The following is a 15,682-nucleotide window of genomic DNA, read 5'->3' as shown; positions in this document are numbered from 1 at the left end:
CATCTGTCACCTACTTCCCTCTACTGAACACACCTTAGCGGTAGTGGAGCTGGCTTCCACCACTGTCATTACTCTGGATGGAGGTGGGTGGGGGGTGAGGGGCTCTACTCACCTGCTCAGCCTTGGTGAAGGAAAAATCCTTAAGCATATCTGCCTGTTTCTTGTTTCTCTAAGCAGGTGTGTTCCTACTTGTCACCCTTTGTTAGAAACTTCTTTTCACCGACATGGAGAAAGAGGCAGTCTGCCCCCTTTTGTTTACCAGACACTTCCTCCTTGTTTAACCCCCACAAGTCCCACTGAACATCCCCCTCTGTTGCAAGGTTTACCCTGATCAGCACACACCTCTATTTTAGGATTTGTCACATTATATTGCAGCTGTTTACATGCCCATATCCTCCTCCCCACCCCCACCACGACAGGAGGGCTTAGAGCAGTAGAGACTCTGCAGCATCATACAGTCCCAGGTCCCTTCACAGTGTCTGGCATGTGGTGAGACACTCAATAAAATGCTTGAGGGGTGAAGGCAGGCTACATAGTTTAGTGAGAAACAAACTTACTCAAGTGAAAAGACGGGATTGGGTTTCGGCCTTGATGCTTACTATTTCTACGACCTTGAGAAATTATTGAACTCCTTGATATGGAGTTACCAACTATTTGACCCACCTGTACCCAGGGCTTACATTCAGTGGATATGGCTGCACCAATTATGAAAATATGAAAACATCTTCATACCAGCTGGTAGATAGTCTTCACCCCGACCCCTGTGTGCCACCCTAGCCACCTTTATCCCTTCCCTGAACCCGCAGATCTCCCCTTCTTAGTAACCAAAGGGCTAATGCACCTCGGGAGGCCTCCAGAACCCTGCGTCGGTGCTATGGCTGGCCCCTCTTCTGATTAATCAGTACACTCTGGTCCTACCTGCTGATAAATATTGTGAATATCACCCCTGACTCTACCATAGGGTTGGGGTGACACCACATGATTGATATAGTCCACATGGAACACTCTGCAAACTGTAAAGGGCTGAACACCTATACCTCCTGTCCATAATTCCCGGGAAGGGATCAGAGCCATAAAGGAGGGGAGGGGCCGTTTCTTAGTTGGAGCTCACCCTGTACTTAATCAAAGGCTGAGGAAGGATTTGGTGGGGAGGGTTTGAGATGCTCGTGGGCTGACTGAACAGAGCCCACACGCAAGTCCAGGTGGATCCCAGGATGGCGAAAGGGAGCGGTTCTTGCAAAGCATCCTTAACTGACTTGTCCTCATTCCTCACCGCAGCAGCCTGGGCTTCAATTTTCAGCTCTTTCAAGCACACACACCATCAGCTGTGCTCTTCCTGCCTGGCCCCATCGCTCACAATTAGAAGCCCATTTTGCTGGGCTCTTAGCTTTGCAGGTGACCCCGAGGTAGGACAAGAGCAGCCGGGAAATGCAGGGCGGCTGCGGGGAGTAGGCTCGCTGGAACAGGGTTTGCACGATCTGGTATTTATGGAAAATTGGATGTGCTAATGAACCTGAGATCCATCAGGGCTTTCTGAAGGCAGGACGCTGTCAACAGACCAATTAGCACACAATTATTTTCCCTTTCTGAAAGCTTATCTGAGGCGCTCTTTGAACACACACGCCTGAGTGAACTGCACTTTCCATTACCTCTATGGGCCCTCTTTATAATCTGCCGAAGCTGTCTGCCTCTTCAGCAGAGAAAGGCCCAGGGTTCTCTGCACCAACCCTCCAGAGACGTTGCGACTTTCAGCACTTGGGGGAGGGGGTCCTCAGGCCATCCTGCTTATCACGTCCGTGCCCAGGCACTATCTGTGGGAGGACCCTCTCCAGCTCCCTCTGTCCTTCCCACCTCCCTCCTTCTCTAGGGAGGACAGAGGTGGCTCAGAGCAGAAGAGCAGTGGCAAGAGCAATGACTTGGGGATGTAGTGAAATCTGATGGGCCTTCCTCACTCGTGGAGATCTGGCTTGGATCCTTCCTTCTAAGAGGAAAGGAGCAGGGGGATCATGGCCTTTGTCTTGTCCTCATTCCCATCCTTGTGCCACAATTAACAAAGGGAAGATACTCACACCCTTTCAGTGACTTACCTAATTGACTATCCTCTTGTGGAACTGACCTTTTGTAATAGCGAAGTAAAGGTAACAGCATCAGAGCCAGCTCAAAAATGCTGAACAAGATGGTGGTGGTGGCAGGGAAGCAGATGGGTTGGTGGTAGATGGGTAGGGATAGTGGCGGGACAAAGGAAAGGAAAGGGGCTGGTCTCTGTTCTCCTCTTTAGGAGTCATCCTACTCCTGTATAAGGTGTAGAGTTCCCTCTCAGCCTGGACCTGATGCTGGTGAGTGACCAACTCAGGGGTGGGTGGATGGAAAATCCAGTGCAGACCTCAGTGACAGTGTAGTGGCCAGCTTGCCTGGAGGTGGGGACAGGGAAGTCTCCCAAATACCACACTCATCCCACCTTGCCCACCTCATTCCAAGAGGGGCAGGCTTCCCCAGAATATCCGGGTTGTGCTTAGCCATGACTCGTCTCCTAGGGATTTTACACCATATAGATAAAGAAGACTCTACTTTGAAAAAAGGTTGGCTCTGCCTTCACCACTCCAGTGGGGCAACTTAGCCAGTCACCCACTCACTCAATAGAGACATTATTCAGCACCTAGCCCCCACCTTTGGAGGGAGGCAGGCCCATGGATAACAAACAGCCACAACACTGGGATTATGGAAACATGTCTCCACGTGTCTGTAAACTCCTTAAGGTAGTGAATGTGTCTTACTCATTGTGAGTTCTGGTTGCTCTAATATTTGTTAAAGGAACAAAAGAGTGGATGAAAGAATGAATGAATGAGTCGAATGAATCCCAGCCCTGCAGGTGACTAGCTGTGTGACCTTGAAGAAGTCATCTAACCAACTGGCCTTGGTTTCCTCATCTGTAATATAAGGATACTATGATCTCAAGTCTACACAGTTTGTTTTGCCCAAGGTTCACATTCTGAGGAGAGGGCAGATCACTAAAATATGTTGGGTGGACTGGTCTGTTTAAAATATTTGTTTTTAAGAGTGATGTCATCTAAAGGGGTTTAACTCACTTTATTTTCTGCCGTCCTTTGACGTGCCCTCACAGGAGACTTGAGGGGCAGTGAACCGGAGTCTGAGGACTCAAAAGCTAAAATTCTGCTTTGGCTATGCAACAGCTCTGCGATCTCGGGCTCTATAACTCTCCCAACCTCGGTTTCCTCCTCTGGAGAGTGGTAGTAGTGAGATTTATGTCAAGGACTTACTGTGAAGGTTAAAGGGGATGATCCTGGAGGATGACCTGGAAAACTGTAGAGAGGTTGTTCCTGCCCCTGTCATGGTCTTGGTCCCATTCTTCCTTCAGGCTAGGTCTTACTGCTTCTCATGCACTGTGTCTATCGCTGCCCCTTGGTCTTTGTCTGCAGTTAACTCTTTTCCTCCCAATTCTCCCCTCTTCCCTCCCATCTCCACTCATCCTTCAAGACCAACTTATGGCTTACCTCCTCCATGAAGCCTTCTCAGACTACTTTAAGCTACAAGGATCTCTCCCATCTCTCTCCCTACTATAATTTTAGTCAGTATCACACCATCTCTCACTTGATTACTCTGTTCCATGTGTATTTTTTAAGCCTAAGTATACTAAATTCCCTGTAAGGATGTCACTTACACTTTGGTATTCACCATGATAAATAGCAGGGCACTAGACACACGCACTACACACTTTTGAGATGGTGGGTTGTAGATCATGCTGCCCTTCTTTTCCTTGTAGTACCTTTCCCTCCCTTCTCTTCCCGTCCTATTCCTACTTATCTTTATGAACCTACTCAGGTGATGTCTCCTCTGCTACTTCTTCCCTTGTTTTTCCTTTGTTTAGTGCTGTGCTTTCTCAGTGCTCATTATGACACGTTGCTTCTGCTCCCCTTGCATGTGTATCAGTCAGTTGCGTATGTACCTGCCTCCCCCACAGGCTGTAATCTCCTGGAGGACACAGTATATAACTTGTGCATCTTTGTTCCCACCTCTCCACCCCCCAAAGCCTGGACCATATTACTCATACATTCTCTAATTTATTGAGAACCTACTATGTGCCAGACACTATGTTAATTGCTGTTGACAACATAGTGAGCAAGATAAATGTGAGCTCACCTCTATGGAGCCTTTAATGTGTGGAGGACCCAGACTTTAATCAAATACTTGTAGAAAAGGTTAGAAAACTGCAACTCATATGCCTGCTGCAGAACAGAGGTGCCTGGAGCTGGGAGAGAAGGTCAAAGGCACCAGGGCAGACTTCCTTGAAGAACTCCGAGAAAGGCACTCTCTGAATGTTTGATGAATTGTATGGAATTGAACAGTGGCTGCTCGATAAATACTTGTTGATTGGTTGATTGATTGTTGGCAAAGCCTTCAGAGATCCTGAGAAAAAAGGGCCTCAGGTCCCCATCATTCTTGTTACATAATTATTTCAGTGCATTTAAAGCTCCCCATTTTTCATCTTATACTTTAAGCATCAGGGAAAAACTGATAGGCCAACTTTATAATATTTTAAAATGGCTTTATGCTGTTTTGGAATATTACATGGCTCTAAGACTTTATGTATATTTAATATACTTATTAAAATATGCAGTAAGCCCACGGCTGATTTTCTCTAAGGACGTCTCAGTGCCGAGGTGGGACTTAAATGTTTAATACTAATAATAATACTCATAACTCAAATTTCTCTAGTGCTTTTCATCTTCAGGATCGCTAAAGCCTGTGAGCACCACATCAAGTGGATGCAGCTGGGCTCGCCAGCAGGCTGACAGCGTCCACATCTGGCCTCCTGTATTCCTCTGGGGGAGGAGAATGGGGGACTCCTGCTTAGACATCCAGCTTCCTCTGACTACACTGAATTTTCTCTTCCCAGACACAAATTCCCTTTGGCGCCCTCTGAAAGGCTCCCACTTGTGTATAACTGCTGCTGCCAGCCATGCACCACTGATACTCACTGTCTTAGACCAAAGAAGAAAAGTGGCCTTATGCTCCTAGGGTAGGGAAACACAGGCTGTTCCTTTGGCTGGTCAAAGGCAGGACACAGAGCCTGAGATTGGATGACTGGAGAAGGGAGGTGCAAAGGGAAAGTTTCTGCTTGTTGTCTAAATCCACACTCTGCCCTTGTTTCTCTAGGTCTCAGAGACCAGGACCGGCCCTCTGGGCTGCAGCAACTACGACAATCTGGACTCCGTCAGCTCTGTCCTGGTGCAGAGTCCGGAGAACAAAGTACAGTTACTTGGTAAGCTGCATAGTGATGGTTTTCACACTTTTCACACCTGGTGTAAGACTTGGATCACCAAGGAGCAGGAAAAAGTCCTGCCCATTCCATTTGGCTAAATCTTTCTTGAGATGAGAACTACTAAGAGTTCTGGGACCTGTATTTAATGACTTTCCATCATTCTTTTAAGAAAAGTTCTGACATGGTCTACCCTGCACCCAAGACCATTGCTTATACCACCCGACACCGAAATCCTCCTACCTCATGGTCCTTCCCAAGACCTCTGTCACTATCCTACAGCACCAGCACATCCATCTCTATAAGCCTTGATCTAGTTCGATGATCTCCTTCGTTATCCAAAGAACCCTCTGCTTTATTCTAAGGACACATTAGGGAACAGCTAGCCTTTGCAGAATGGTTACGGGGCCGCCATCTCTAGCTCAACTAGGAGCTATACAAACTGTGGGACCATTGGTTACCCTGGGAGAGTGGTGCCTGCTTTCTGTTATTAGTCTGCAGTCTTCCATGGGAGATAAATCCAGGAGAAGAGTTTGAGAGGAACGGGAGCCTCGACTAGAGACAGAAGAAGCCTAAACAGGAAAAGCACAAGGAAAGGGAATGATACTAGGTCTGGAGGCTGGGAGATAAGGGGAGGCACTGGGCTCCTGCTCTCTGTCCCCCAAGCATCCTGGGGGCAGAGCTATGCAAACTGATTCAGACAGAGCTGTTTGGCAGTGGGAAAAGTTCATTTTTCTTAAAGCCTAACTGAATTGGACTCTGTTTAAGATATTATTGTCTTGGTATTATAAAATCAATAGCCCTCACCCAGGATCTACGAATACAAATTCCAGGCAACCTGAGCCAGATGCAACCCATCAATGCTTTAGGAACCAAGGAATATATAATAAAAAGGAGTAAAAGACTCCTTTATTTAGAGCCACCTAATGCAATTAGCATCCCTTTTCTCCTGTGTCCCTGGATGGGCTGGGTTTGTGTCGCGAAATTAGCGACGAGTGAAGTTCAGAATGTCTGGTGGTTCATTTGGAATAGTTTATGCCATTTAATTTTATAGCCCATCACTCATGCAGACATTGCTCGGGGCACTTATTTTATAGCAATGGGAAATGTTATGGTGAGGAGGAGGGAGGTAATGGGGGAGGTGAACGGAAAGGACTTGGAAAAGGGTGAGTGCTGAAAGCCAGCATGTGGACAGGGTGTGTGGGGAGGGCTGCTCAAGGGCCACTGCAGCCACGTCAAGAAAGGAAAATTTAGGAGCAGTTCCGAACAGGAGGTCGACCTCAAACGAGAACAACAAACTTCCACTGCCGCTGCAATTCCGAGTTCTATTGTGAGGTCTGCTGAGATTGGGGTACATACTTTGGGCTCTCTGATTTCCTGCTGAGGACAAGGTCAAGGGTGTGAAAATAAAGAGCTGGCAGGCATCCGAGGAAAGGGGAGCTCATGTCCCTCGATCTCCTGGCAGAGTGTCTCACAAGGTCCCTACTGGGGGAGCCTCCCACAGGTCTGACCTCAAACCTGCCCCAGGCTGCGTCCAAAGGCATGCCTGTCCTTCATTCATCTCTTGATAGGCTTCCAACAGCCACCCTGTGGGGCTTGAAGCCAACTAGGAGTATATTCTGCTTTCGGTAAACTAATATCCACCACAGATGGTTAGGAAAAATGAAGCTTGGAGCAATTTAGCAGATTATGGCCAAGATCAGAGGCAGCCAATTAGAAAAGAGCTGAGAGCCATTCATCTCTATCCAGGCTTGACTGAACTTGGGGTGTCTACCACCATCCTACTTTCAGATCTCCTTAAGAGTTAATCATATTGAGATGGGGCAGCCCGTCCCAGTTATGTAGTCTGACCTGATGGGACAAGGACAGGGTCTGACATCAAGCTGACTTTACTAGTACTGTGATCTGGGCAGGTCACTGGGCTTGGATTTCCTCATCTATGAGAGCCTCAGTGTGACCACAAGTGTAGCTTGTGATCGTATATGGAAAGTACTTGGTCTAGCATCTGGCCACTACATACCTGTCCCTACCTCCTAACCAGGGCAGCCTCCTCGGTCATCAGGGCTGGGGTGGGAGGCCAGGAGGGTCAGCATTCAGTAACATCCTAGGATGCTTCCTGCCAATCTCAGTGAAGCCAGAAACAGGATGGCTATCAGAGGCAGAGCCCATCAAGCCTTGATTCCTCCCCCACGAGGGCTGTAAGTTCTTTTATCTGAAACATCTTCCCATTTCCATCTGAGAAATGCTGATGTGTAGCCAATAAACTCATTCATATGATATACATGCCCTCAATTTGGCTGATGTGAGGGGCTCGACTAAGCCTTGGGCTTTGATGTTCCTCATCTGCATTTTCAGATCCTACCCCATCTGTCACAGGGGCAACAGTAACCCTCTCCCCCAACCAGCTCAGCAGGATCAGGCCCTGGGGTGACCATTCTTGGGCCCAGGAGGCACAAGTCAGCAGAACCCCAGCTGGGGATCCTGCAGCCTTGGGTGTGGGAAACTGAGTCCCCAGTGGTCCTGCCCAGCAGTTCCCTGATACATCCTTTCCCTAGGCCTGCAGGTGCTGCTGCCCGAGTACCTACGTGAGCGCTTTGTGGCCGCAGCGCTCAGCTACATCACATGCAGCTCTGAAGGCGAGCTCGTCTGCAAGGAGAATGACTGTTGGTGCAAGTGCAGCCCCACCTTCCCGGAATGCAACTGCCCTGACACCGACATCCAGGCCATGGAGGACAGCCTGCTGCAGATCCAGGTCTCCTGGGCAACTCACAACCGGCAGTTTGAGGACTCAGGTGAGCAGTCAGCCAGCCCAGATTTCCTCCCTTCAATGGGTGAGGAGCAGGACAGGAACATGGGGAACTCAGCCTGGATCCTGGCTCAGCCACTTGCTGTCTCAGTGACCTCTAGCAGGTTATAATCACCCCCCAAGTCTCAAGTTGTTGTTTTTTTGTTGTATATGCAAATGGACATAATCCCTACCAAAGATATGTTTTAAGGACTTAATAAGCTAAGGTAAGCATAAGGAGGGCATAGGCTTTGTCTGTCTTGTTTGCTACAGATTCCACGGTACCTGCACATAGAGGGCACAATGAATATTTCTTGAATGAATGAAGTACATAGACTAGTTCTAGGAGAGACCCAGTACATGTTGCTTGTTGCAGGTATAACTAATATCAATGTCACCCTGAGACCTAGATTCACAGGACTTGGTTTTGAATCCTTGCTCTGTGTTAGGGTTGAATGTTTGTGTCCTCCAGAATTCGTATGTTGGGAATCTAATGCCCAGGGTGATGGTATTAGGAGCCTTTGGGAGGTGATGAAGTCATCAGGGCAGAGAGCCATGAATGGAATTAGTGCTCTTACAGAAGAGGCCCCCGAGCAACCCTCATCCCTTCCATCATATGAGGACACAGTCAGCCATCTACAACCCAGAAGAGGGCTGTTACCAGAACCTGACTATGTTGGCATCCTGATCTTGGACTTCCAGCCTCTAGAAGTGTGAGAAATAAATTTCTGTTGTTTATAAGCCACCAAGACTGTGGTATTTTGTTATAGCAGCTCAAACTGGCTAAGACACTCTGTTACCTGACCAGCTGTATTAGCCATGTAGCTTCTCAATGCCTCTGTTTCCTCATCTGTAAAAGAGGGAAAGTGATAATAATAGGTGGATGGAAGGCTCATATGGGATAATGTAGATAAAATTAACGCATAAAGAACTCTGCATGGTATATTCATACATTTCAATACTAAATAAGTGTCAGTTATGGGGATATATCTCAAAAACATAATGTTGGATAAAACAAAGCAAAATGAAAAAGGTTATGTATTATATATTTACATTTATTTAATAACTATTTAATAAATATTTATTTATATATTTAAATTATTTAATATAGTACCTATTTAATACTATTTATATGATGTTTAAAAACATACTAGCCAGTACTTAATATTTTTAATGGATAAATATATTTGTAGAAAACATTAAAAAATATATGACAATGATAAAAAAATATCCAAGAGAGCAGTTACATCTAGATAGAGAAGGAGGGGAAGTTTAGGGCCTTCAAGTATATTTGCTTTGCCTTATTTCTTAAAAAAAAAAAAATCTGAAGCTAATATGGCAAAATGGCAAAATCTAGGTGGTGGGCACATGGGAGTTTACCCTGTTCTTCTCCATGCTCTTTTGTATGCTTAAATGTTTTATAAAAAGAACTATGCACATGCTAGTTGTTAATGTCATTACTAGGTGTGATTCTCCAATCACCTGGTGGGCGGGGAATGAAGAACCAGGTGCTTAGGAAATCAAGATGAGCTGAGGCCCCAGGCATTGCCATTTCACGTCCCGGAGAAGGTGTTTAGTAGCTAAGGAGAATATCACAGTCCAGTCCCCCAACCCAGCTGCATTGGACTAAAGGTGGTGGGATGTGTTCGATAACTCTTAATTGTGTGGGAGATGATTTTGGGCTTTCACCACCATACGGTACTGCTGATGAGTAAATGAGGGCTATCTGGACCCCCACCAGGAGACTGGGTGGCTGCAGGTCCCAAGAAAAGCAGAGCCATGGACAGCGATCTGAGCATGAATTCAGAAAACATGTTGTGCCCAGGAAGCTCTGAAAAGAACTCAGAATTGCAGTAGGAGCCAAGAACCAGCAAGTGTGTTGCTTCTGGATTAGCTTTGGGAAAGGACAGGAATCTGGCAAAGACTTGAAGCTCGAAAGAGAAGAAGCATATCCTAGAGTCAAAGAGAAGGATTGGGAGGGGCGGGAGGCGGGGCGGGGTAGGTAGGCTGGTCTCAGGGACTGAAAGGTTTCTAAGATTTCTGAGCTGGGTGCTTGATCTTCTCTGTGTCCACATTGGCCAGTCTTGTGCACTGTCACCACCATGAGTGCCTCACATGGTCCATAAGGGTGTTGTGGTATTACTGAAGAAGATTGGTTGAGACAGTGTTGTGAATGACTTATAAGGAAAAGAGATGTGCTCCAATGTCATCAGCAAAAGCAGGACCTCTGGCCCTTTGGGTGGTGACAGAGATGTGTTTTGAAATTCAGAAGCACATAGGGACAGGAAGGATGGGAAAGAATCCTGAAGGCATATTTTATGGCATGGTAATTATTTCTCAATAAAGCTGTTTAAAAAGAAATAAATAAAAGGGTCTGGGAGTGAGGATGTGAAGCATCCTTCCTCATGCAGTGACTCTGAAGGGCCAGCTGGGTCTGGGGAGTGTCCTCCTGCCCCTCCCAGAGTCTGCATGGCTCCCCTTCAGCTCAGCCCTTGTGTCCTTGCCCACAGAGGAATTCCAGGCCCTGCTGAAACGGCTGCCAGATGACAGGTTCCTGAACTCCACAGCCATCTCCCAGTTCTGGGCCATGGACACCAGCCTCCAGCACCGCTACCAGCAACTGGGAGCCAGCTTGAAAGTGCTATTCAAGAAGACCCATCAGATCATCCGCCGGCTCTTCAACCTCTGCAAGCGCTGCCATCGGCAGCCTCGCTTCCGCCTGCCCAAGGAGCGGTGAGCACCCCAGACCCCAGAGTCAGACCTCAGCATCTTCCCCAGGGAGAACCCTCAGTCCAACATGGGGGATCTGGGAGTGGTGAGCCACACACAGCCTTTTTGAGTCTCCTGTTATCTTGACCTACTTGTGTGTCCTTCTCCATTATGAGTTGTGTGGGAACTAAGAGAGAAAAAAGAGAGAGGCTAATTTTACTTTTATATAAATTATAGTAGATTCAACTGTTATCCTAATAATACTCTACTTCTCACTCATCTCCATTTTAGTAAGTCTTTTAGGAAAAAAAGGGGTGGAGTTAAAGCTCATACACCAATTGCATATGTTGGGAATATGCACATTGAACTATTTCAAACAAGTGGCTGCTCTGAGTTGCAGGAGGAGAGAAAGCTGAGGCCCCAGGGCCTCGAGGACAGGGTGGGGCTGTATCCTCATAGGCACTCACTCATTCTTCCACTCATTCACTCATGTAGTCAACAATTTTTATTAAGACCACATTGTATGTCCTAATATTATGCAGTGGGGGATATGTGTTAATTGGGAAGATACGATACATATACAGAAACATAAAAACTAGAAAATTAAAACTATGTGGCAGCCACTTAAAGCCACTTAAATTCACATTTGTGGAATATAAATCAAAGGCATGGTATAGTAAAAGCAAAGGAGAAAAGCCACTTTGGAGAAGGAAGTCTTGGCCAGACTGTGTGGGAGGAGACGGAAATGGACTGGGAGTCGGAGCATTCCAGGAGGGGGGAGCTGCCCTCAGAGCAACTCAGAGGGGCAACTCTAATGGAGGGACAGGGAAGAAGGAAGCATGTATGGAGAGCACAGACCATCAGCGGCTTTTGAGAAGGGTTCATTTATTTTTTTCAGCAAATAATTATTAAATGCTTACCACACACCAGGAACAATCCTAGTTTCTGAGAATATACTGGTGAATAATGCAGTGTCCCTGCTCTCATGGCATTTGCAGGGAGGTCATCTGTGAACAAGAAAACAACAAATAAACACAGTAATTTCCGATACTGCTCATTGCTGTGGATTACATAACAACAGGATGATGTGATAGAGAATGACTGAGCGGCTCTTTTGAAAGGGGAGTCATGGAAGGCCTCTTTGAGGAGGTATCATAAGAGCTGAAATCTAAATCTCAAGAGGGAGTGAGCCATAGAAAATTCCTATTCTTGGTGGAAGAATGATAGAAACAGAGAGAATAGGAAGGACAGAGACCGTGAAGTGGGAAAGAAGTTGTCATGACATTGGAAAATTTGGAGAGCCAGTTGTTGGAAGATCTTATTTAGAAGGCTGAAAACTAGATTTGATACGAAAGATATTGGAGATCTTCTGTAGGCTTTTGAATAGAGAATGAGGTGGTACTTGGGAGGATGAGCTAGGCTGCTTCCAGTACAAGTTTGATGTCAAATATTTTTCGTGCTGATCTGTCCGACACCAAGCTCCCGGCTTTACTCAATCATTCCAAAGTGGTGCAGTAGGGTTTCCATTCTTCAGAGAACTTGGGCCTTTTATCCTCCTCATCACCTTCCCTGCCTATTAGTCAATATCCTGCTACCCTCAGGGAAGACAGCAGTGTGTGGCTTCCTGTGACTCTTGCTTCATTTTATTTCCCTTCCCAAAGGTCCTTGTCCTACTGGTGGAACCGAATCCAGTCTCTCCTCTACTGTGGAGAAAGCACCTTCCCTGGCACCTTCCTGGAACAGAGCCACAGCTGCACCTGCCCCTATGACCAATCTTCCTGCCAGGGCCCCATCCCATGTGCCTTGGGTGAAGGGCCTGCCTGTGCCCACTGTGCTCCAGACAACAGCACACGCTGTGGGAGCTGCAACCCGGGCTATGTGCTGGCCCAGGGGTTGTGCCGGCCAGAGGTGGCCGAGTCCCTGGAGAACTTTCTGGGGCTGGAGACAGACCTGCAGGACCTGGAGCTGAAGTACCTGCTGCAGAAGCGGGATAGCCGCATCGAGGTGCACTCCATCTTTATCAGCAATGACATGCGTCTGGGCAGCTGGTTTGACCCTTCCTGGAGGAAGCGCATGCTGCTCACCCTGAAGAGCAACAAGTACAAGCCTGGGCTGGTGCACGTGATGCTGGCCTTGTCCCTGCAGATCTGCCTCACCAAGAACAGCACCCTGGAGCCTGTCATGGCCATCTACGTCAACCCCTTTGGGGGCAGCCACTCTGAGAGCTGGTTCATGCCCGTAAATGAGGGCAACTTCCCTGACTGGGAGAGGACTAATGTGGATGCAGCTGCCCAGTGCCAAAACTGGACTATCACCTTGGGGAACAGGTGGAAGACCTTCTTTGAGACAGTCCATGTTTACCTGCGGAGCCGAATCAAGTCCCTGGATGACAGCTCCAACGAGACAATCTACTACGAGCCCCTGGAGATGACGGATCCCTCCAAGAACTTGGGCTACATGAAAATCAACACCTTGCAAGTCTTTGGCTACAGCCTGCCCTTTGACCCGGATGCTATCCGGGACTTAATTCTCCAGTTAGACTACCCGTATACTCAAGGTTCCCAGGACTCTGCCCTCTTGCAGCTCATAGAGCTCAGGGACCGGGTGAACCAGCTTTCTCCACCTGGCAAAGTCCGGCTTGACCTTTTCTCCTGCCTGCTCCGGCATCGGCTCAAGCTGGCCAACAATGAGGTGGGCAGGATCCAGTCCTCCCTGAGGGCTTTCAATTCCAAGCTGCCAAACCCTGTGGAGTATGAGACAGGCAAACTCTGTAGCTAATGGGGGGCCTACTCCAGTACTGGGCAGGGAGGGGATCCATGAATCGGGAGTGCAAAGATCATCCAAGCCCTCACCTTAGCGCCAACAGGGTGCTCCGCTGAGACTTTCAGCACCCAGCAGAAAGGACCTCAGGGCTTGGACTGAAGCAGGCAGGAGAGAAAGAAACAGCCACTGCACACGTGCACACACTCACCACGCGTGTGCACACACACACACACACTCACATGGGAAGGCTACAACCCAGCAGCCTCGAATCTGTCAAGTCAGTGCTTTCTAAAATGAATGCAGTTGAAGGAGAGGGGCCAAGGGAGAGATTAAGAAAAAGAACCAGCCAAACCATGAAACAAACAAATCCTTAAAAGTGATTCTTATCATTCAAGAAAGCCAGAGGGGACAACCATGGGAGAGGAGGAGCTCTTCCTCCCCTCTGCGGAGTCACTTTTGTATTCTTTTTAACCAGATTTCTTAAAATGGTGTTGTTTCATGATTCCCCATATTGGTTCTTACTTTTTGTACGCTGCCTCCTCTGTGCCCTCCCGGACACTGACTGCTCCTCCAGCCGGCTCCCTTGGGAAACTTCAGAAGTGACACCCACAGAAGACCTCCAAGGGCAGGCGGGCAGGCTGGCTGCCCCTCCTCACTCCTCCCTCCCTCTGGCCCCCTTGCTTCCTCGGCCTCCCCAGTTTTGGGGCCCTGGCTTGCTCCTTGTCCCCCTTGTGGTCCAGCCAGAGCTCCTCTTCCAACAGCACTGTTCTGTCCAAGAAACCAGCTCTGTCAAGTTAAAGGGAGACAATGTACAGGGAAATGTTCTTTTTTTTTTTAGAAAAAAACAAAAAACAAAAATATTTATTTTGTGATTGTTTTCCTTGTTAATCTGCTCCAGCCACATGAACATATGAGTAAAAATTTACCTGGTTTAATATATTTTTTAAAAAGGCCTTTTTTTTAGGGGAAAAATGAGAGCGAAAACAAAAAAAAAGAGTGTAGTTCCCGGGGCTGCCTGGATTTTTTTTTAAATTGCTCTCTGTGTGAAATGTGGGTGTCCATGGATGGTGGATACTGCTGTGTGGGAGGCTGGTTGATGAGTGTATACACAAGGGAATGCACGTCTGGCTTGATTGGGGGTGGGTGGTGTGGTGGGGGCAGGTATTCAATGAAGAATGGAGTGAGGCAGACCTCTCCTAGAGTTATCTGGCTACTCCCGTCTCCTTTTTTCCCAGGAGTGAGGACTAACACACATCCTACATCAGGATTTCCCACTCTCAGGAGAGTAGTGTGCACTGCAAGTTGTTACTCACAAGAGGAACTGCAGCCTTTGTTCTGGGCAAATGCCTGCTCAGGGGGGCTCCTTTTTGCCTATACTGTGGCAGACATCAGGAGAATTTCCCAGATTCTGCATCTTACGGTCTAGGATCACCGTCCAAGGAACTTGAGAAAGATGCAGATGTGGTATTGGTTTTCTCCATTCTGTCCGATTGCCACTTTCTCAGCCTAAAACGCAGATTTGACATACACCACAAAGAACAAGGCATCATTCTCCCCTTAGTGCCTCCCCAGGTGGTATGGGAAGCATTTCATAGCAGATCTTTTGGAGAATCACTTCTTTGTCTATTCTCATGTTCCAAGTACAATGCGTAGGCATGACAACCCCCATTTTATTCAGGTGGAAGTCACCGCCTAAATACTAAGTACCTCATTCCCGACCTGTGGTTCATCTCAGTTGGTACAAAATGAACTGGGAGATAGGAAGGATGGTCATGTCTGTCTGCCTGAGAGCCTTCTACATTTATTGTCGCATAAAGAAGACTTCAGCATTCTATTTAATTGCACCTTCTTTCAGTCTACGAGGACCTGAAATCCTTGGTGGATAAGCAGCCCAGGGCATTTCTTTCTTCACAACTCCCTGAAGGCTTCTGGGGGTAGAAATCTAGAGTGAAGGGATGATCTAGGGGTGCACACAAGTACTGGCTGGCTATTTCTAGTCCAGCCACTGAACGAGAGTTACTGGGAGTTTGGGGAGTTTGTATCAAGCTCCTGATCTGTGGCAGATGGAACCAGCAGATGTCGTCTTCATCAGTGGGGGAGCTGATTTGCCAGAGGAATGTGCTTTTGTTGGGAAGGGGGTTGCAAGT

At 47.5% G+C, this 15,682-nt stretch overlaps 1 protein-coding gene across 1 annotated transcript in view; it reads left to right on the top strand.

Annotated features, from left to right (window-relative positions):
• BRINP2 (BMP/retinoic acid inducible neural specific 2) overlaps positions 1-14,464 on the top strand; it is a 105,601-nt gene extending 91,137 nt beyond the window's left edge. Inside the window, exons 5-8 of the mRNA XM_058539999.1 lie at positions 5,176-5,281; positions 7,834-8,070; positions 10,574-10,796; positions 12,434-14,464. Coding sequence (XP_058395982.1) covers positions 5,176-5,281; positions 7,834-8,070; positions 10,574-10,796; positions 12,434-13,550 — 1,683 coding nt within the window. The 3' untranslated portion in view covers positions 13,551-14,464. The remainder of the gene's footprint in view (positions 1-5,175; positions 5,282-7,833; positions 8,071-10,573; positions 10,797-12,433) is intronic.
• Positions 14,465-15,682: the final 1,218 nt, after the last annotated feature.

This window comes from Diceros bicornis, chromosome 4, assembly GCF_020826845.1.
Source record: "Diceros bicornis minor isolate mBicDic1 chromosome 4, mDicBic1.mat.cur, whole genome shotgun sequence".
Lineage (NCBI taxonomy): Eukaryota > Metazoa > Chordata > Mammalia > Perissodactyla > Rhinocerotidae > Diceros > Diceros bicornis.
The sequence above is the reverse complement of the archived record's forward strand: the minus strand, read 5'-3'. Positions and strand labels throughout refer to the sequence as shown.